The sequence below is a fragment of the Takifugu flavidus genome, chromosome 4 (genome assembly GCF_003711565.1).
Source record: "Takifugu flavidus isolate HTHZ2018 chromosome 4, ASM371156v2, whole genome shotgun sequence".
NCBI lineage: Eukaryota > Metazoa > Chordata > Actinopteri > Tetraodontiformes > Tetraodontidae > Takifugu > Takifugu flavidus.
In genome coordinates, this window is record NC_079523.1 from 8,166,444 (window position 1) to 8,188,272 (window position 21,829).

The 21,829-nt window shown below is 45.1% G+C and overlaps 3 protein-coding genes across 3 annotated transcripts in view; 2 read left to right on the forward strand and 1 right to left on the reverse strand.

The window, feature by feature from the left end:
• The first annotated feature begins 95 nt into the window (after positions 1-95).
• On the forward strand, positions 96-2,766 carry mrto4 (MRT4 homolog, ribosome maturation factor). The gene is made up of 8 exons (XM_057031628.1): positions 96-196; positions 402-460; positions 547-650; positions 746-827; positions 896-963; positions 1,047-1,198; positions 1,415-1,491; positions 2,151-2,766. The coding sequence occupies exons 1-8, from the start codon at positions 169-171 to the stop codon at positions 2,295-2,297; spliced, it is 717 nt and encodes a 238-aa protein (XP_056887608.1). The 5' UTR covers positions 96-168; the 3' UTR covers positions 2,298-2,766.
• Positions 2,767-3,386: 620 nt separating this feature from the next.
• Positions 3,387-5,324, reverse strand: akr7a3 (aldo-keto reductase family 7, member A3 (aflatoxin aldehyde reductase)). Its single transcript, XM_057031627.1, has 7 exons — positions 5,014-5,324; positions 4,583-4,770; positions 4,338-4,442; positions 4,154-4,250; positions 3,888-3,987; positions 3,681-3,810; positions 3,387-3,585 (listed from the first exon to the last, which is right to left on the reverse strand). The coding sequence occupies exons 1-7, from the start codon at positions 5,306-5,308 to the stop codon at positions 3,424-3,426; spliced, it is 1,077 nt and encodes a 358-aa protein (XP_056887607.1). The 5' UTR covers positions 5,309-5,324; the 3' UTR covers positions 3,387-3,423.
• Positions 5,325-5,622: 298 nt separating this feature from the next.
• Positions 5,623-21,829, forward strand: part of megf6b (multiple EGF-like-domains 6b) — a 35,310-nt gene continuing 19,103 nt past the window's right edge. The window contains 5 exon segments of the mRNA XM_057031622.1: positions 5,623-5,742; positions 5,950-7,121; positions 8,176-8,310; positions 8,979-9,088; positions 13,669-13,773. Of these exon segments, the coding sequence (XP_056887602.1) occupies positions 7,030-7,121; positions 8,176-8,310; positions 8,979-9,088; positions 13,669-13,773 (442 nt within the window). The 5' untranslated portion in view covers positions 5,623-5,742; positions 5,950-7,029.

Sequence of the window (21,829 nt, forward strand, 5' to 3'; positions counted from 1 at the left end):
TTTGGATGACTTTCCAATCACCACAGAGTTCCGTGATGATTATTTTAAGACATTTTCCTCATGTCACTTTATTTGTAGTCAGGCGTGACGTGGTCAGCCAATCTAGACCAGAAACACGTTGGGGTCCTTTTACTTCACGTGTGAGTCTGTTGCTCGTGAGAGGAAACCATGCCGAAGTCAAAGAGAGACAAGAAAAGTAAGTACATTTTCATCTTCATTTCAAACTAAACCGTCAGATATTGAGCGTGTAGCCTTTAAAACATTTTACCATTTTCGACCCATTCGCTGTTTGTGACATCTGAGGAGTTGCACACACGTTGAGCAAAAAGCTAGCTGAGCTCCTGTTTGCAGCATTTGGCGTATATCGTGCTGATAGTAGCATCATTGTGTGTTTTCACCAGTTTCGTTAACGAAAACGGTCAAGAAAGGACTAGAGGTTAAACAGAAATTGATCACGGAGGTAAGAGCTGTGTGGATTTAAAGAAAAATGTTTGCTGTTCCAAGCTACTTGCTTCGATCCTCAGTTTTCAACGTTTGGCTTTGCAGCTGCGGCAATGTGTGGACACCTACAGAAATCTGTTCATTTTTTCCGTGGCCAATATGAGGAATAGCAAAATAAAGGACATCCGAACAGCTTGGAAACACAGCAGGTAAGAATGACACCAGGTGGCTGTTTACTGGTCAGTGAAAGGTTATGGACGTCAGGTTTAATCCATCCCTGATGTGTTTGCACTCTGTTCCACAGGTTTTTCTTTGGCAAAAATAAAGTCATGATCATAGCCCTGGGTAAAGGAGACACAGATGAATACAGAGATAATTTGCACAAGGTAGGTAAGATCTTCTATTTATGAATAAAGATACGTTTTATTTTCTAAGTGAATATGATTGTTTACAGGTCAGCAAGCAATTACGAGGAGAAGTGGGGCTTCTTTTCACAAATAAAACAAAAGATGAAGTACAAGAGTAAGTATGCATGACGTACTTCACTAGCATTGCAGTGATCAGGTCCAGCTTGCAAGTCTGTTGACAAATATCATCTACATCAGGTATTTCAGTAATTTTAAGGAGATGGATTATGCACGGTCAGGCAACCAAGCACAGATGGATGTAACTCTGGATGAGGGACCGCTGGAACAGTTTCCTCACTCCATGGAGCCACAGTTAAGGCAGCTGGGACTCCCGACTGCTCTCAAAAAAGGTAGAGATATGGAGTAAGACTTGAATTCTCAATGATTTTTTTAAACTATTAAGTTCTTTTGTAGATCAGTTTAGGCTTGTTTAACATGAACTTTAACATCTCTTAACACACCACATTTGAGTGGGGTGTCTTTTCTTTTTCAAAATTGCCACGTTCTTTTAACCCTATTGGTAAGTTGTAATGTAAATGTTGCACGTTTGTGTGATGTTCGGACAGGTGTGGTGACGCTGCTGAAAGACTATGAAGTCTGTAAACAAGGAGATGTGCTGACTCCTGAACAGACTCGCATCCTGGTGAGTTCTGGACTATTTAATTCTCTGACAGAGAACAGGGGTCACGTTTCATCTTTCACCCTCTGTGGGAGTGATGCACTGCTTCATGTCACTTAGAGCCACGGCCCAGAGCAGCAGCACCACAATTGAATCGGAATTATTGGCATAATATTGCTTAATTTAATTTTATGGCAAGAAAAAAGAAACAACTCATATATCAACACATAAAGATTATGTGTACTAAACAAAAGATGATCCTTTGTTTGGAGTTTGCTGATGCTTTGCTTTTTTATTTGGGGTGGTTATTTATATATATGCTGCTTGGCCTCAATCAGATTTAAGGTGTCATTTTTAATAAGGGCAAAATTTGATCTTTTTCATAAATACTGCAAGCCTCCCAATACGCAAACACTTTTTAGCAAATGTCCATTAGCCCCTTTCAATAAAAAAACCCCGCAATATCCATCTTTCAGTTAAGACCATTGTGCCAAAAAAGGATAATATCCTTTAAATTTGTTGATGGGATCTATCTGTGTGGTCACTCTTCTTCGGGTTTTGGTTTCACCTGTGCCAATTTCTTTATGGTCATATATGATATTGCTATTTGTATATGCAAGAAGTCCACATGTAATTAAAAAAAGATGCGACAAAGTGAATCATATGTTGCTTTTCTCTTCCAGAAACTTTTTGGCATTGAGATGGCAGAGTTCAAGGTGCAGATCAAATGCATGTGGAACTCAGAAACGGGGGAGTTTGAGAACTTTATGGGAGAGGAAGAGTCCATACAGGACCATGAGGATGACGACGACAGTGATGATGGAGAATAAAACTCCCGCATGGGAGCAGCTTTTACATGTTATACAGAGACTGTTTGGCCAACCTTTGTCAGCAAAGAAACTTGTGTTCATCCTGACTCCCTGAAGTCCCCATAACCTGAACTTCTAGTGTCTACTTTCAGTTTTGTTTCAAAGTTGAGTTTTCAGTAATCCAGTCACATTTGAAAAGTATTTTAATGTAAATTTATTCGATACAGATTGCAAAAAATGTTTTTTTTCTTAAGCAATTTGTCTTAAGTTTTAACATTTAATAACACATTCAACAAAGAGAACATGCATAGATCTCCATTTGGTTGTTGTTGCTGGATGTTTCCAGTGTGATTGTGGCTGGCACTGAAATCTTTCAGAGCCTCATCTAGCATGGTCACCCCTCTTCTAAAGCAGCCCTGTTTGACCAGAGCTGAATACTGATGGGGAATGTTAAGACTACAGAAGATTAAATTTATACTTGACCATTTAAGCCAACCTGAATTATTTTTTTAAAATTCACATTTGAATCTTCTGTTATTTTGCTGGAACCACTGTTGCACAAAAATGGCCCAATACTAGAATGAGCTATATATTTTCTGCAATTGGGTGATCTTTAATTAAAGGTCTGTATTCCATGTATTAAGGTCTTGTATTATAGCTTTTATCCAGCACAGACTTAATTGAACTCAGATCATCATTATCGTCTTAGTGAAATGTGCATAAAAGGGGCTGAACTGAACAACAGCCTCCTGCCAGTCAGCTCACATGGTTCCTGCCTTTAAAACAGCCTGAATATGTAATGTAATATGTACCTTTTTGTTCGCAACGTGCTTATTAATCCTGGGCACTGATTGATTACACCATTGATGACTTTTTGAGCCGAGGCTTCTGTCTGGCTGCTACCATTAAACTCTGGATCGATAGTTGACCTGGGACTTTCTCCCATCTGCTTCAGGAGCTCAGATAGGGTGATCATTGTTTTGCTTTTTGAAGCACTGAGTTTGTCGGCTTTGCTGAAGAACAATGACATGTTCATTTAGACACCAACTGATAAATTAAGAAATTGTAGAAAGATTAGAAAAATAGAAAAAAGGCTTTAGATATTTTATCATCCAATTATTAGGTGCATCTCATTAAGTTTAAATCTTCATCGGAAGTAGTTGGGGCATTCGTGAGCTACCAGGTTCCAGGCTTCATCGAAGGCAGCGACCACTCGCTCGTTGAGGGGACCCTCCTCTGCAGCAGCCAGGTTTTGCTGCAGTTGCTCCATAGTTGACATGCCAATGATGACCCCATCACCATGCTCGCTCTGGAACAGCAGAAGATTTTTTTTTTCAAGTAACTGTCAGTGCAGATGCAGCCATGACTACCAAGGCTTGAATAGTTGTCCTGCACAGCAGGTACCTTCAGTTTAGAGTGGTGGTACATCCAGCGCATGGCAGCAGAGGTTAAAGTGGGTTTTTCTGATCCGTACACCATGTCCAGAGCCTTTTGAACAACATCTACTGCCTGGAAATGGCTCTGCTTCCAGTATCTGACCAGAAAAACAGTGTACTTTCTCTCTGTGGTGACAACTCACAAATGACATTTAAAAAATGTCTGCTGTTTTACCGGTCTTGGTAGGCTTTGGCCCAACTGTTGCCAAAAAATCGCCCCGTTGGCTGGGACAAATCTTTGTCTTCATAATGGTATTTTCCAGTTAGGAGGCCACCTGAAGAGTTAAATAACACATTAGTATCTTGTATGGTTAGACTGCAGAAGCTGATCAAATTCTGATCCAAGATTTTAACAAATGCATCCCTCGATCAACTACAACAAACTCAGGGCATTCCAACATATAAGACTGAACTATGGTGGCAATGTTGTGTTAATTTCACCTGCAAGAGGGTTGTATGCGTAGAATTTCATTCCATAGTACCTCAGACACGGCAACAACTCCGTCTCAACCTGCCGTGTAGTTGCATTGTACATCCCCTTTAAAAGGATAGGACAAAAGTAAAATGAGTCACCAAGGGGAAAAACAAGGGTTAATCTTCACAAGCTGGTTTTGTGCCAGAATACCTGGAAAACGCTAGGAACAATCCAGTCGTTGTGCCTACAGATGCACACAATTTCAGCCACTTCCCAGGACGCATAATTTGACAGTCCAAACTCTTTGAATTTTCCCTGGTAATCATATAAATGTGAGTAAACAAAGCTGTGCTTTAATATTAAAAGCATGGTGTCAGCAGTTGGAAGAACTGGGGACTAGTTTTTGACATGGAAGGTTAGAGTTCTGCTAAACTATTTGGTGGTGGGGGGGTTACCTCTTTGTGGAGTTGGTTGCAGGTCCTCAGAGTATCCTCAATGGGGTTCTGGTGGTCGGGTGCATGGAGGTAGAAAAGGTCGACACAATCTGTCTGGAGCCTCTGCAGGGAGGTCTCCAGCTGTGCACGCACGCTCTCTGGCTTCAGAGTCTTCCCATCCCAGGGATTGGCCTTGGTAGCCAAGCTTACTGTTACATAAACCCATAAATGTCAGCCATTTGACCGTCAAACACCAAAAGTTCCTTTTTATCGACAGACCTTTGGATAAAACTGTGCTTTAAAGCACATTTGTTTGAAAAGATTAAAAAATAATGAAATAAGTGCTGAATCTGCGTGGTTACCCAGAGTTCCCAGCTGCTGCCATCAGCGACCGTTCAAGCTAAAGGCTACATGTGTTAGCACAGCTGCACCCGGCGTGTCTTCTTAAATACCTGTTTTAGGCAAATGCATGCCCCCAATGATGGTCTCGGATTTCCCGTCCGCGTACATGTGAGCCGTGTCCACCAAGTTGTGTCCCCTGTCCAAGAAAGCTTTCACCATGTCCCGACTCTGTTCGGCGTCTGCGCGGCCACCGAACGACATAGTTCCCAGCAGGGAAACAGGCCTTTTCTCTGAAGACGTAGACATAGTTCTGCCACTTGCAGACGCCGTCAGCTGCACTGCTGCGTCCTTAAGATAAGAACTTTTTATGAGAGAGACACGTCCTCTGTGTATGACACAGTGCATGTTCAAGTGATCCAGCTGGCAGCTTCTATTTAAAGTGACAACGCACAGAACCTCACAGTAGACGCTGGACTTTGGAACTCTACTAACTAAACAAAACTAACTAACTAACTAACCAAAACTAAGCAATATTATATGAAGGGAAAAAAATCTCTCTTGATGCATCAACTGGAGGTGGTAAGTCAACGCATTTAAAATCACCCTTTCAATTAGTAATTTGTAAAACAACCAAATCTAGAACAGCCAACAGGTCTTTTCCCAGACATTTATTTCTTAGAATTAATGGGTTGTTGTTTTTTGTTTATTCTTTAAACCAAGATGCCTTCACTTGCCACAAGGATGCATCGCAGTGTCCTACATCTACCACACGGTGGCAGCATTAACCCATTTGTTTTAGAAGCTGATCCTGGAACTCCAGCGTGGTCCACAGTGTCCAGGTATGTCAGCCTGGATCTTGGACTAAAAATGAAATTTACCTCTGAAACTAACTGACACTATAGCTTAATAGTGTTGGCACAACAGTCACTTATCCCTGAGTTTGGCAATATGGTTGATCTACTTTATTCTTTAAGAGACTTATGTTGTTAATCCCCCAAATATTCCTGATTTAATCAATTATAGTATTTATTTGTTTTGTGTTCCAGAAAAAAAACGTCATTAAACTCTCGAAAAACCTCTCTTGCCATAATGGACACATCAATCGTATGGAGACCTGACTTGAAATGACTTGGTTTGAGGTTTGGCTGCGCCTCGGTACCACGTCCAATCGTCTAATAGTTCTGACAAGTCTAAGAGCCCCTGATCTAATTCGAGGTGCCTGGTGTATGAGGGGGAGTGCTGGGAGGATACAGCGACTGCGGTGACCCTGCACCCCTTGGGGTCATGAACGCACCATGCGCGCAATGAAAGCATTGTTTTGAGAGCTGCGGTCGTCATTCCGGGCCGTTGGCCCTTTGACCGCATCATCGGCTGTTTGCCCCGAAGAGTGACCAGCAGAGGTGGCGTGGACCCCCACCCTCGTCCGCACTCGCTCCCAAACATCCTTTGACTCCACTGACGGGTCATCACATAGGTCACAGATCACAGGCGTCCTCCGCCTGCGTGGCTCTTTGCGCGCGTCTTCCTGCGCGTCTTCCCACCTGCTTTTGTTCTGTTAAGTGAGACATCGGACAGATGACACGAACAAGTCGCATTTCAACTATTATCAAAACATCTAAAATCATTAGTGCCAAATAGATTCACTCATTCACGCGCGTTGCGACTTTCATACAAACACGAACATTGCGAGTTCCAGAACCAAGACGAGATCACAGGCGCATTTCCAGGGTGTCCCGTGACCGTTTCAGGAGCTTATAATAACAAATGTCACCCCCACCTCTCTCCACCACGCCTCCCAAGCTCCTGCCACGATCAATGGAGGGAGTGAAGTGGTCTGCCTCCAGGAGTTTCTTTACCCCTCACTCCAACATCTGCGGTGGCGAAGGTGGTTGCGCTGTCACGACACACACACGCGCACCGGCCAAAAGGGAAGGAATCGCACCGTCCCTTATGGCTGCCGCTTTTCTGGACCATTTTCTCGCCGGGGATCATTTACGCGCCTTATAAATTCACCCCGCCGTTCGGATTTATCTTAATTGCCGTGTTTGTTAAGTTTTAATGAATGAAATGTTGGCTTCCCAAGAGTGAATCTGCGAGTAATCTTTGAAACTGAGCCAAGAAGCAATATGGATGGAGTTATTTTTTACCTTTTTCTAATATTTATTGGAGTTACGCACGGACTTGGTTACGACGGTGCCAACAATCTCCAATCATACATGTGAGTATCCCTGCTGCCGTTGTTCTTATTTCTTGGTGTACACTTTTGTTAATATGGATTCAAATTTCTTTGCACTTTTTGTTTTGGAAAAGCTTCACCTGAACAGAACCACAGTTGGATTAGTGCTGCCAGAATGAAGCCGACTGCGCTCCTGTGCGCTCTGATGTTCTTATCGGCTTTCGTCAGCACCCCCGTCACAAACAAATATTATTACAGACACTTCCATCCTCTTAGTGATTAACGGAGAATGAACTTGATTTATATGTGCGTGGTCTGTGTGCAGCGTTTTTAACCACGCGGAGCTGGGGGAGGTAAGAGTAATTACTGCTGTTTATGAAACAGAGCAGCTGGATGCTGTCTCAAGATTCCTGCAGATTTCCACATGCTGAACTGCCTCCTCTGGTTTTATGGACGTTTGGGCATGGATGCGGTGAATGGCATCAGTGTTGGACCTGGAGAACAACCCAGATAAAGATTGATTGTATTTGACCCCAGGCTAAAAATGTTAAACATCTCCCGAAGCAGAGTCTCATCTTTGCAGGCTGAAACATGCTTAATTGCACGGTGAAAAAACAGTAAACATTTACTGTCAATTGCTTTCAGAAAAATCTCTGTGTTTTTTGTAGATGTATTGAAAACCATGAATGTGGCTGCTTTATGCATCCAAACAGCCACACTTTAGTTTAAATAAGGATGTTTTCTAGGGTCAAATGATCTGTTCTGACAGAGAAATGTACATGTGCTCGGGGGACATAAGAAACAATTTCACTTTGAGGTCTGACAGATTTGTCAGGTCGTTCCCTGTAGCTCATGGAGCGCCGCTGGAGTTCCCCCGAGGTCTTCAAAATACCAAAACTCAGACAGCATAAACAGCTGCTCACCACAACACGGGTAAAGTCTTAATAACATGACAGTGTTGACAGGTACAAAAAGCTCAATTCATCTGTCAGTTTTACATTTGTTTCGCAACTCGTGTCTGTCTGTGGGCTCTTAAATTAAAAACCCTGGATAACACGTTGACGCCATGTTTGTTTTCATCCTCTTTTGGTCCCAGGCCCAATGTGTGTATAGAGAGGGAGATGACGCTGGTCGCTCAGAGGCAGCCATGTGTGCAGGCCTTCACACGCATGGTAAAAGTGTGGAAGCAAGGCTGCGTGGGACAGTCGTGGTGCATGGGGTACGAGAGGAGGTGAGTAATGCGCCGCGTCACTGTTGCCCTTTTGATGAGTCACAAAGAAGAATTTATCCCAAAGGGCCCCATCATTAGGGCCATCTTCAAATGGGATGAGATGACACGCCCTGATCTCCTCTTTCCTGCCCCCTCTTCATCTGTAAATCACACCTTTTGAACCTCTCACGCAGGTAAATGGAAGGTGTCGCCCCCGTGTCACTGGGCGTTACGAGCTGCTTCACCCGGGCGTCTCTGCAGTCACACATTCCTTTGAGAGAGCAACGCTAACATTTTAGGCTATCTCTCGGCGTCAGGGGGTTTCTCGCCAGGTCACTCACATGCTTTCTCTGCATTATTTACTCTTGCAAAGTCAAAGGCTGCTTTGAAGGTCGCCCAAGGCCACAATTAGGCGCTGTAAACAAAACCATGTGTAATGACTGAGGAGCACTGAGAGGGGTCCCAAAGTAAAGGGAAGGGCACTGCTCTTTGAAATCGAGTCTGCCAGTCTCACACGCGGCACCTTACTTAAAAAGTCTGGGAAACTTTGCTCAACAGGAGTCATTTGAGGCGCTCACGTGATTGTTGTTCTCTTTTTCTGCGGCTAGTCATTCACAAAGGTCCGTGATTGTGTTAATGGAAGAATCGCTTTTAAATTGAATGTTCTGAATGTTCTGTCATGTTCACAGGACAGCGTACTACACCGCCTACAGGCAGGTGTACAGGCAGGATTATCAGACTGTGAACAAATGCTGTCCTGGTTGGTCCCAGCTTAACGGGGAAGCTGGCTGTCTCTATCGTAAGTATCCAGTGATGTTCCTGTTTTCTGGTTTTCTGGTCAATTAGAAAGAGGCTGGGCACGGGGAGGAGAAAAAAGCCTTTCCCTAAATCTTTAAGGGGAAGAAGTGCTTCAGACATCATCTCATTGTTGGCGCTGACCTCTTGACAGAAATGTATTCAGGCAAAGGTCAGAAAGGTTAAGCAGTTCTCTGCCCATCCTGACCGCCAGCGCCATGTGGGCGGCTCTCGTTCTTTTAAAAGGAAGTTTCCACTTGTGTTTTTCTTCTGCCCTCACGGCCCTGGTGAAATTTATGCTGGGGAGATTAATAAGTGATTTAAAAAATGCATGAATATTCCACAGGTCCAGAGTCCTCCTGCCATGATGTCATATCTGTGACCTCTGCCCCTCTGCAATATTAGCGTTCCTCGTTCTCATACAGAACTGGAGAGACCACCTGCTGAGCTGCACAAAGACCAACAAATATGGCGTGAATGCTCCCTGATGGGTAGATGTGTGGAAAAATAGTTCCGTTAGTCACACTGGGGGTGCCAGCAGCTCATCTCCTGGTGGATAAGCTTAGTTTCACACTGCTGAGACCACGAAGTCGTCTTTGATGGGATTTTACAGCCAGTGATCCAGAACGCATAACCTGCATACCATAGGTGGACTCTTGGCAAAGGCTTCCTGTAAATAGCTTGTCACCCCGTCTGCTGGCGTGACAGGAAGGTCTCTGGTGCTTCGCCCTCAGCGGTTTACCAGGAAATAACCTGTCTGTTCACTGCCCATCAAAGCACCACAACAACCTCGATACTCCAGGTCTGCTCTGATGGGAATGGGATGGCCAGCAGGAGCAGATCCCCTGTAAGTGCCTGTCATCAGTGCCTTATTATGGCATCTGCGCTCTTTTCAAAGACCTCTTTGTTTCCAGGGAAAAAGGTTTGCAGTATTGTATTATACAAGGAAGTATTATCATGTCTGCTGTTCAATGAGTCTGGTTTGTCTTTAAATACCCAAAGCACTGCCTTAAAGAAAAACATCTTTAAGAAGCATTCCTCAGGACCGTCCGGTGTCTGCCTCCACTTAAATACACGAGGAGGCTTTGTTTCTCCTTTTCCCCGTGACAATGGCTGCTCTCTTCAACGTGAGGCCGAGCTTTTTTATCTCTGTAACCAAAGAGGAGGCAGCGCTTTGAGGTGGGACAAACTAATCACCCCTTCTCTCTGAGCCATTGAAGCGGGATAAAAAGAAACTCACACCCCAATCCTCCCCTGTGCCACTCCTGTGCACTTTGCAGCGCGCTATCTGCGCTGTTCCTCCGTCAGCACAATGCAATCTGTAAGGCTGCTTTCATCGGGATCACCAATATTCAAAGGGGGAAAATCTGCTCGGCAAAATGTACAGCTTTAGCAAATCCTCTGAAATCCCCTAAAAGAAGGGAAGATTGGGATGATGGGAATGCTTTGTGTTGAGAACAGTGATTTAAAGCCTGGCAGCACCGAGGTCTCTTGCGTTGTCCCCTTCAGCTCCCTAATGAAATGTCAGTGTCAGGTAATTAGTGGGATGATTTGCAGTTGTTAGGCCTCATTTATCAATCTGGTTTGTAACCGGCACGGATGTGGCTGTGACCAGGGAGGTGGAGAGGGTCTGAGTCCCAGTCCCAGTGCCAATGCGGCTGTCAATAGTTATTCCGAAGAGAGGGTAAAGTGCCTATGTTGTAATGTCGAGGCTGCAGCTTTAGAGTAGGGTCACAGTGAGAGCCGGCCACGGCTGTGGTGCTGTACTCCTGCAAGCATAATTAGAGCCACATTCAGAGAAAACACAGCAAACATCTGGTTATTATCACATTTATTTCAAATGTTTCCAGCCATTTCTATTCTATCTGACCCGAAGGAGTTTTCTATCAGTTCTTGACCAAATGTTTAAATTCTGCTCCCAAATACATTTCCTAAATTTCCCAGCTTTTATCACAGAAGATGCTGATTACTTCCACTCCCACTTTCTTTTTCTGTCAAATCCCCTCAAAGATAGTTTTGTCCGATCTAGTTTGGCTCCACATCTGTTAAACTCACAATTGATCTAATGGCGTTCTGTCTTCTGAAAACAGACTTGTTTGTTTTTGGAAGGCTTCGATTGGCTCCATGACTAAATGGTTCTCCTCAACGTAAAGAGCTCTCCACTTTGCCGGTGACTTCCTCCCCTTCACCATTTTGGAGGCCCATTCACTCAAGAGTCCAACCTCTTAGCCCAGGCGGCAGGCACGGGCTGGGTGAAGACAGACAGGGCTGGTCAGTTCTGATGCCTGACGCCAACAGCGCTCTTTGTGAGGGAGGTTGAGGGTCCGGGACAATGGAGCTGCCCGTTTGTCGTCCTCGTTAACTGCTCCATATGTACTGACCTTTTGTGGCGGGCAGCAGGCCAGGGAAGATCCCTCATTGTGAAACAGGCTTAGTGGCCAAAAGTGAGGAAATGGTCGTCTGTCTGTCTAGCCATGGGTGGTCTGTGTGTGTATGAGAGTGTGTGTGAGTGTAAGAGAGATCACACATGTCAACAACTCGGCTGCTAAGTCAACACTCACTGGGTCTACATTATGTGTAGCTAAACACAAACATACATCCAAAATCCATCCTTATTCAAGATCTTCCACAGAACTGTGGCATCAGCCTTGACATTACAGCCATTTGAGGCAGTCCCTTGAAAGTTTTTGACTAAGTTTTTGAATAATCTGGATGCTGTGAAGGCTTTAGTTCTGCCATCCTCTTGAGAGGTCCAAATGATTTGCATGATTACGAAAATAGACATATTTATCAGTAATTTAAATTAAAGCAGTTAATCCAATTTTGGAGATGAAATTCTTTAGTTTGAATTAATTGTAGAGAGCTGAATAAGTATAATTTAGTATAATACAAAGTTTTATTAGCTTCATAATAGCAGTTTTGCATCCTCGAGATGTGGACATGGGTTATCTATTAACCTGATGTTTCAATACCCGTGACAGCAGCGATGCAGAACATCACGTCCTCTTTCCTCGTTCCTTCCTTTGGCTCCACCCACAAGTTCCCAGATTTGATGATGTCAGATATTTTCGCACCATTTCAAAGACTATAAAATCTGCACCAATAAACCACTTCCTCGGATCACAAACTCACAGAATAAACAGTAGCTAGCTGTCTGCTAAACTAACCTACCTTCTAGCTCAAACTGTGGCGAAGAAACCTTTTAGAGACCATCTGAGCGTTTCTGTTGCCAGTTTTCACAGGAATCCTTTGAAATATTATATTCCCGATGGCTGTAAAATAAAGCTCTGAGTCCTGCGTGTGCCAATTATAGCACCTAATGGAGGCCTGAGAGCCGACCTTCGTGTGTGTGAGTGACTCTAAACACAGTTACTCTCTGTGGTTCGGGCAGATCAATCAACTGTAGACGAGCTCACGGTCGGCGGTCGCGTCCAGGAGCCGAGCTCCTTGTTCATTTTCAGGTTCCCGGATCAGGATGCTCACTATGTTCTTTGTGAAGCAGCTGCTGATTTTCTCTCATTAATGCTGTTGATGCGTTCACTGTCACATCAGACAGCTGTTTAGAGGGAGATTAAGGAGAAGGGACCACAAATGTGCTGGTGTAGTGCCCAGCTCTCAGACGGGAAGGCACATTCCACTGGTTGTCACTTAGTCACGTTACCCTGAAGCAACTCACCAACACATCTGACCTTTCTTTTTGTTGCCAGCAATTTAAAACATTTTCATGCTGACGCAGAGCTGTCACATCTATTTGATTTCAAGCAGCTGGCAGCGACTTAATTGTCCCAAATAAATGGGAGATATTTAAATTGGTGTAATTAACACAGGCCAGTGTGATGCAGTTTTCCCCTGTTCATCCATCATCTGTCACCTCACAAAATGTTCTCACATTGGTGAGAAGAGAGCAGAGACTCTGGAGGCCCTTAAACAATTCAGGCTTTATATAACGCGCAAGTTACGCTAACAATTTGTGAGAAGTTGTTGAATAAAAACAATGTAAGACAATGGAACTAAACGTCCCGATGTGGTTGTAAACCCAAGCATACCTCTGCTGGTGCTATCACAGAGACTTTGGCAGACATGTACTCTACGTGCACGCTCTGTTCAGGTGAAGGATCATCATGATTTATGTGTGCAGCAGCACACCCATGAGGTGGACGCGCATGCTAGCTGTCTGTTTGCGCTCACTGCTGATGTGTCCTGGATTCTTTGAATTTCACGTCTTGAATTTGAAGGATTTATGGACGCAGGGCCGCTGGGTCTGAGACAGTGGCCCTGCGGACTCTGTGATTTTATCCCTCTTTAACATCTGTGCCGCTGCGGTTTGTGAAAACGATTGAGCTTCAGCGCAACAGTTAGGGTCGTTCTCAGGTAACGTACTGAACCGCTGCTGGAAAGAGGGTTGTTTTTTTAAGTGGTCACATTAAATCCTGACTGTTTAAAAATAGACTGTTCTTTCAATTGGGCCAAAGTTTGTGTCCTCACAGAATCCACGATCTGGATTCTCCTTCTGTGGGAAGGTGGACTGAGGCTGCTTATAATATTACTACTATTACTAATATTTTCCTTTTTTCTATGTTTCAGCGGTGTGTAGCTACGGCGTTTGCTTCAACGGGGGCCGCTGTCAGGAGGGGTCTACCCAGCTTTGTGACTGCCCTGCAGGCTTCAGCGGACCCAGCTGCCAGTATGGTGAGCTCAAAGCCCTCCGCTCAAATACCACTACCTACCACTCCATTTTAGCTCCTCTTCCTTTCTGTTGGTTCAGTGCGGTGGAAGAACACATTCTGTGATTTCACTTGATGGAGATGATGTGTTCAGACCTGACTTTTAAGACTTTCTCACCTTAAACCTGTTCTCAACTTTTCCACATCCTGCCTCGGTGGTGTATATTTAAGAAACCTCAAGGGTTTAAGCTACGAACAGACATTGCAGACTTATTAAAGCGACACCACGCTGCCATTCGATTAAAAACACCTTTTTGGCTGTCTGGCCCGCCGAGCATCCCCGCTGAACTCTGCCTCAGCGATCATTTTCTCCACGAGCGGCTGAGAATCTTCTCACATCAGCATTTGGCTGCGCTACCAGCAGCTCAACTATTTTATCAGCAGCTCCATTGTTGAATTTAGGCTGTTGAAGTAAAACAGTGAAGGATTCTGTTGTTTTTCTGATAATACCACACGACAGGAAGTTCCTCTCCGTGTCAATTCATCCGCGTCTGTCCCTGAAATCGGATCTCGCACAAGGCTGAATGAAAACCAGCGGCCTGTTTTCCGAGCGGATTTCAGGCTGTCTGGCAGCAGCTTTTTCACTCATGTGACATTCAGGACCACTCTCCTCATGACACATCTGACCACACTCACATCCTTGTTGGCGGCTCTATTTGCTTGAGATCAAACCATTTGGAGCGCAGTGCTTACAGCACATCGTTGTGATCAGTGCTCGCCGTGGTGGCTAAGCTGACCGCCGTTACTTCTGATTACTTCACGCTCGAATGACAGTCTTAATCATAAGAGTAGGAGATCCATGACCATACAGACCCGTGGTGGCACTGCTTAAACCCATTATTTGCCTTTAACACGTCCTGGTGGGCCCAGAGGCCTTCTGAGAGGATTGAAACCATCTGCTGAATATGATGATCGCTGCTGAAGAGGCGACCTCCTGGGCTCAAAAATTAAAAATAAACCCAAAGTAGAGCTGCCAAAGACTGTCAAAGACATTTGAAACTGGTTCCCTGCTGCTGGAAAGAGCAGAGATTAAAAATGATGGCCGTTGTGTTGCAGTGGGGCGGCAGAGAGGATAAAGATGATAAACTCAGATTAAATCAGCGATTGATTGTACAGCAAGTTAGTGAAGATTAACAGCGATGTTCTGTATGTTTGGACACAAGGTCCAGGCTCTGACACAACCAGCCCAGTGTCATATTTCACAGGGAAGCGCTGATGTTTTATAGCGCCCGGTGGTGCCTAACTCCTGTGCACATGAGGCGCTCTGTGTTCGTATGTCATGGGAAGATGATGAGATGCTCCTGAAGTTAATGAGGATTCCAAGCTTCTGCCAATAAGCAGCAGGGGAAGGTGTGTTTGTGAGATAGACAGCAGTAATTTCACTCTGTTAAGTGACACAAGACAGTTTCCTGATAAGCTTTGGAATCCTACCAGCTGTTTTGACATATACTCAGGTGTTCCGTTAAAAGAAAGCAGAAAAGAAAAACATATCTTCATCACACACACCGAGAAAGGACATATGACTGTCTTCCACCACAGCACCTGAACATTTCTGTGTTAAAATGCCTTTAAAAAAAAAGAAAAAAAGAAATCCTGGAATATTTTGTACCTGGCCTTTCAATTTACTTCGTATTCTAAAATAGTCATTGAATAATTGGTTCTCTTTGCCATACTGTAAAGTCATTAGAACATTTTGAGTCAGCTGTAAATTCCAACTAGCCAGAGTGGACAAACGGTAGCTAGCTGAAAAAAAGAAAACAATTACTTTTCTCCGCTCTGTGTAGCAGCTCGCCTAAACTCCTTTACCCCCCACACACTGAGCTCCACAGCCATTGTTCTGCCGTGTGAATGATAACTGTCATCAGTGGGTACGTGAGGGCCCCTCAGTGGTGGGGAGTAATGCAGCAGACCCCCCCCACACACACACACCCTGATCCTTCTATTGGGGGCTATTAGTCCGTAAACCTTTCAGGAAGTTATATTGCCCGGTGACTGGCACAGAAAGAGCTGGATGTGGGTGTGGGTGGGATGATTCACATCTGCCCCTTCTGGGGGCAAATACACGTTGTACTAGAGAGTTAGCCACTGTTTGGTCGAAGGCAACTTGGAAACTAATAATAAACAACTAATATGTGGAATCATTGGAGAGAATTTGTCAAACCATGTGAAATCATAGAGAAGCGCAGACAGCTCAGACTTCAGTCGTCCCTGCAGACCACGCCTCCTCCCAGCCGTCCATCCACACTGGTCCTGTTTACACAAAGCTTGCAGTGGAGGACACGGCTGCAAAGACTTCCTCATGGCACCACGTCATCCGGTGGGCTTTGACTATTCCTCAGCGTGATGATGCCCACCTGAAGCATTTTGATGTCTGTGTCGACATTTTTGCCTTGTACGTAGGGGACCATTAGTCCTCAGCCCACAATAGATAGAGGCAGACATCTGAGTGATGCGTTGGGCCGTAATGACAGAGGATTTTGGTGGTTGCTCCAGTCGGTGGTGAGTGAAGACGGCTGCCTTCAAGCTGCCTTCCTCTCAGAAACAACATCTACCACCACTTCCTTCTTTCTCAGACATGTTGCGCAGGTACTAGATTAGATTCGATGACATCACATCTATATGGATACTTCAGGTTATGGGATGTTATTTGTGTAACCTTACAAGTAGAGAGTTCATGACGGCGGTCTTCACCTAAAGGGACTCGGTATCCGGCCTGTCATCAGTAAACAGGCGGTATGTGCTGGGATCAACAGCTTCAAGGCTTTTAAAGGTTTAACAAGGCGGATATCTTCATACCAGCTGACATCTGGGCTCAGATGCAGACAAACAGATGCTCGTGAGGCAGAAACACGAAACATCGTCAGATTAGCTTTTAAAAATTCCACCCTTGTCTGAATAAAAAGTAAAATATTGTCATTAAACCTAAACCTGATGGATTGGGTAAGAGCCCTTAACCTCTGAAGATATTTACAAGCATCTGTGTGGACACGGGTAAATCGTGGCATGTGGACAGAAAAAGGTCCTGTTTAAACTCCAAGCCACATGTGGACCTGCTGCTTTTGTCCTTCCTTCGTTTTCGCACCGCGAGTGTTTGTTGGACTCGTGTTTGTTGTGGCCAATCTGTGAAATGTTTCACTGAAAGAGCTCATTCCCTGGTACAGTAAATGTGTTTATTTGCTCTCCCCAAATGAGGTCTCAGTTTTGAGGGTCAGGGCGGGACCAGCCCTTTATTAATGACAGACCCTTTCACTGATGAGCAGGATCTAAATCCAGCTGTCTCGGCCACGTTTATCATCTTTGACTCCTTTTATCTGAGGCTCTGTGTAGATTAGCAACCATTAGTGACTCAAAATCAGATTTTTCTTCAACCCCTAACACATTTTGTATATTTTGAATGTGCCATCAATTTGAAATGTGCCTTAAAACAAGTTGTGCGTTGGAGATAAATGTGACTTGACACATTTATTCTGGTTTCGTCTTGAAGCTGCACTGTGAGTTTGAATTCTTGTTAGCTTGGTAGCAAGGTCAGGACAGCAACCCCGGGGCCATTGTGGGAATTCATTGTCTTGTAAAAGGCCACTTGTTGAGCGTCTCAGCCCCGTTTGAAGTTCACAGGCTTGCAGGGTTGGTCTGTTCAAGAATTCATTGCAAGAGGAAGGTCTCTGTAGGTGTCATTTATTCTTGAGTCCAATGTCTTTGAAACCCTTGACGCCACTCTTCTCTACCGAAAAGGAACTTGCACAAACATTTGGGTGTATTCACACAGGGTTTATTCTGACTCAGTTGGTACACACGGTACACATAAACTACCGGTGCCAGACTTTGCTGTTCACACATCAGTCGTTAATCCTACTGGGCGTTTGGTTCTAGTTCCAACATGGCAACAAAGCAGCGCATCACTTCCCCCCCTTATGAAGCGTAAAATCAGCAGTGATCATTATTAGTCTGACCGCTCGCTGGAATGATTTACCCAAGGACGGGGGTGACGTTTGTGTTGACCTTATGTTCACAGAACAAAGAGGCAAAGATCAAACCAGCGTGTGAATGAAATGGCTGAGGGCTCCTCAGCACTCCTGAACAGCAGGGGGCCACGGTGCTGACAGTGCTGTCCCCCCCCCCCAGACTGTCAGTGACAGAGGGGAGCCACACTCACAGATGGTGTCTGTCCTAGTTGGGCTGGAGGTTCCCGCATGGGGCCGCGTTGTTAAAGACAGCATCCTCAGCGGATGGGGAAGTCATTTTACACATGATGCTGACATCAGCGAGGGCCTGACTGATGGTCAGAGCTGTGAAGAAGCACTCTTGGATCCGTCTTTGGCTCTGGGTCCACCTGCTCTCCAGGGTCAGCACCAGAGGACGGTAACGAGAAAGGCGTTTTTAGCACGGCGGCCTTGGCCCTCCTCCCGCAGTAAAAATAAATCCCTCAACTCTCCATCCTGTCAGAATTTTCTAAGGAGAAAAACACTTGAGAAACAGCTGAAGATAAGGAAAAAAAGAACCACGCGTGGGGTCGGTTACCCTGGCGCGGGTTCAGTTGAGTTGCACAGATTATCGCCTTCAGTCCCTCCGTCCCTGAGAATGGCAGAAGTTCTGCTTCGCTCTGTCAATGCTCCTCTTCTTTAGTTCCACCTTCAGTGTAGACAGAAAGTAAAAGCTGCACCTGTGAGTGCACGATGTGGTTTAAATGTCACATTATAAAACATTTATATGAATAATAACAGCATTTCTTTTTCTCCCCTGGGATGTGTTAGGAAGTAGGGTCCTGGGAACGCCCCCCACCCCCACCCGCTTTTCAAATAATAAGTAGAAATTGGTCAAAGCTTTCACACATGCTCGGTCACCACCCGACTGTACTTTAATTATTTATTTATTTAACTGAATGTAAAGATGAAAAGCAGAGAGAACGTAATTAATGGGAGGAGCTCAAGACTCTGTGACCCCGCTCCATTAAGAGGTCAAAAACAAAATTTAGGTTTCTTAACCTGTAACGTGATGGACACGTTTGTCTTATCAGTTCAACCTGTGTTTTAGCAGAACGTTTGAGTCTCCAGGAGAGGAAACATCTCGACTCCTCAGAGGCAGCGTAACTCGTTCTCAGGGCTCTGATGACTTTAACAAACCCCAAACCAAAACAAGCCTAAATGGCGATACCTTTGCTTCAGATGTAAAAAGCATCTTGAAAGCTGCTTCAACTGAAGTCAGGTGGTGACTTAATCTCGCGTCTTATCTTTTTTTTTTCCTTTTTCGGTTCAGACGATCGCTCTCGTCAGCCGTAAAGTGGAAACTAAATGGAGCCGCTGCTGTTTTTGTGTCACAGAGTTTAATCCGGTTCTTTCGGCTTTGTCCGCAGCCGGCGTAGTGTGACCTACAGAGAGAAGCCATGGAAATGTGGACACTGCAGGGAGAAATTCTCCTGGAAGTCTTTTCTCACACATTCTCCACTGCTTTTTCTCCTGCTGACTTTCTCTTTAACGAGACTTTTAGCGACAGAACTCTGGATAAAAAGAACGCTCTCGGCACAAACGCGAGAATTCCGCTTCTGCTATAAAAACTGTTCAGGAGGGAGTCGATAAAGAGGCACAGGCAGGCGTGGAGATCACTGATATTAAAAAGGCACGTAAACAACATATTAAATGCAGATGCTTTGTCGCCCTCTCTTATTTTTAAACGGAGACAGCCTATGGTGACATCAGAGCAGCCTGTGAAGTCAGAAAAGGCGTTTGAAATGACAGGGTGTGCGCTGCTCTCTGGCGGGGCACATCCTCGCCCAGCTACCTGCCGGGACTCCCTAATCTCCTGTAATTATGCTGAGTCTGAGTTCCCACCCTGTCTCATTAGGCTCTCTACAGCATTTCTGATGAAAGGTCGCTCCCGGTCACCCCTGAGTGAGACGATGACGGCTGACGCTAAATCGGCAGCGACAAGAGTTGGCAAAACACAATTAGAGGGGTCATCAGTGTGGATTTATGTCCGTCCTTCCTGTGTTTCCTCTGATGGTAGTGAATCACTTTTGCCTGCAGCCTTATCTCTGGAGGAGCGGTCATCCTCTTCAAGTGTGTGTCGGCTGCTTGTGAGGCGTGAAAACAAGTGATTATTGGCCTTCATTCGAGCATTTAAAGATGCTTTTCTCACTCTGTTGCTGCCAGCAGTCCAGCATTTATTGGAAAATAACCCACAAAAATGTCAGACAGCCACAAGAATCTTGCTCAACCCAAACCTCCACCTCACAGCTCGGCTGAAACGAATATGATGTTTGTTTGTGACATCAAACACTTACTCTAGCAATTTATCTTTATTTTCTTGAATGATCCGATGCTGGAAAAATCCCACTGACTCCCATTTAGGGATCAAATCTGTGCCACAAAGACCATATAGAGGACAGAAACATAAATCCATGATCCAACAATCCCACACAAACGAGTTGAAAATATTACATTCATATTTGGAATCTTTAATCAGTTGATGTAGAAGTTTCAGGGTGGAGCCACTGTGAGAGTTGCAGCAGCTCCCTCCTTGTTGTGTCTGACCTTCTACTGCGAGCAACAGTTGGAATGAAAATATCAACCATCCTGTCGAACATCTCACACAACAACAGGCTGTAATCCTGGAGTCAGAAGTCAGCCGGCTCCTGCTGACTGCTGCCCCCCCCCCCCCACACACACACATACACGATGGCCTGTCATGCACCGACCCTCTCCTGCTCCACATACCAGAGCAGCATATCTGCAGCACACATCAGACAAGGAGAGCTGAGCCGTAATTTTTGGATTTATGCCGGCCTTCATGTGCCATCCCAGAGATTCTGAGCCAGCGCTGGAGGCCGCAGGCCTCAACAGGTCGCAGCACACACGAATGGTCAGAGGGCAATTCCCCCAGGTCAAAATGGTCTTCCGGAGACACAATTTATGCATCTGCCCTACTTTCAGTCCTACTTTTCAGGTTTGGACGTAACCTCTCGAAACTGTTTTTATTATTATTATTCAGTAGAAGCAAATAATAATTATAAACTCTAGCTCTGCATCACTGAAGGTCCAACATAAAGAGAGTTTAGCTAATGACAGAAGTCTACAATAACGCCAGCTTCCTTTGGATGTGAGATCGGAATCTGTCAGTTTTTCCAGTGGAACAAGTGTGGATATCTGTGGAAACCACATGGCCACTGTGGGGACTTGAGGGGTAGACCACCGTCGGAGTGTTTGCCTGCAACCTTATCGTCAGGTGTGTGTGAGACGCAGGGAAACACATTCTTCAGACCGAAACACGCAACCATTTGAGGTCGTCCTATCAGCAGGCGGATGTTTGTTTACAGGCTGCATCATCACGAGACTCGAAATGAGGGGATCTGAGTCGTCTGCGAGTGGGAACGAGGGAGTTGAGGTATTCAGATGTAGCGAGGGAGGGAGAAAAACAGCAAGATCAACACGGCTGGGAAGCAGTTAGGGTGTCCCACAACACACACACGCAGGCACGAGGACCCACACACACTTCAGTTAAAGCGCAGTGAATTGGATCAGAACAGGGATTAGAACTCAGCATTCAGCAGAGCAGAATGTTCGCCGAATAAACTCCAGCTTTGGATTTTTCTTTAATGTAGCGTTCAAATCCTCCGTGGTCACACATACAGAAATACTCCATTTTGCGCCACTGATAGTTTTCATTCTACTGTCAGACGGCTTCTCGCAGCTTCTCCCGTCAGAGCTTCTCGTCTCCATTGTCGCCTCTCGTCAACGCCACAGGGAGGAGAGGCGTAGGAAAACAAAACGACCTTCAAAAAAAGAGGCAGACAGCCAGAGACTTCACACACGAGAAACCTTTGGTGGAAGAAAGCGCCAACGGTGACCAGCTGTCATGAGGGGGGCCGATCACGGATCAGCACACGATCACCTGTTGACCATTAAGATAGACGCGTTTCACATGTAAGGACTTTAATGCAGTTTAATTAATGATAGCGGGACTGTTTGAATTGCTTCTACCCCTCAGGCACGGCTCCTCGTGTGTCAGTACCTCAGTGGTCTCGGTTA

What these genes read in the sequence shown, in the direction of transcription:
- mrto4 (XM_057031628.1), top strand. Translation starts at nt 169, where the DNA reads ATGCCGAAGTCAAAGAGAGACAAGAAAA. An exon ending in ACAGCTTGGAAACACAGCAG is followed by an intron (nt 651 to 745) that starts GTAAGAATGACA and finishes TCTGTTCCACAG; the next exon opens with GTTTTTCTTTGGCAAAAATA. An exon ending in ACAGAGATAATTTGCACAAG is followed by an intron (nt 828 to 895) that starts GTAGGTAAGATC and finishes GATTGTTTACAG; the next exon opens with GTCAGCAAGCAATTACGAGG.
- akr7a3 (XM_057031627.1), bottom strand. Translation starts at nt 5,308, where the DNA reads ATGCACTGTGTCATACACAGAGGACGTGTCTCTCTCATAAAAAGTTCT. An exon ending in GCAACCAACTCCACAAAGAG is followed by an intron (nt 4,443 to 4,582) that starts GTAACCCCCCCA and finishes TATGATTACCAG; the next exon opens with GGAAAATTCAAAGAGTTTGG. An exon ending in TTGTTCCTAGCGTTTTCCAG is followed by an intron (nt 4,251 to 4,337) that starts GTATTCTGGCAC and finishes ATCCTTTTAAAG; the next exon opens with GGGATGTACAATGCAACTAC.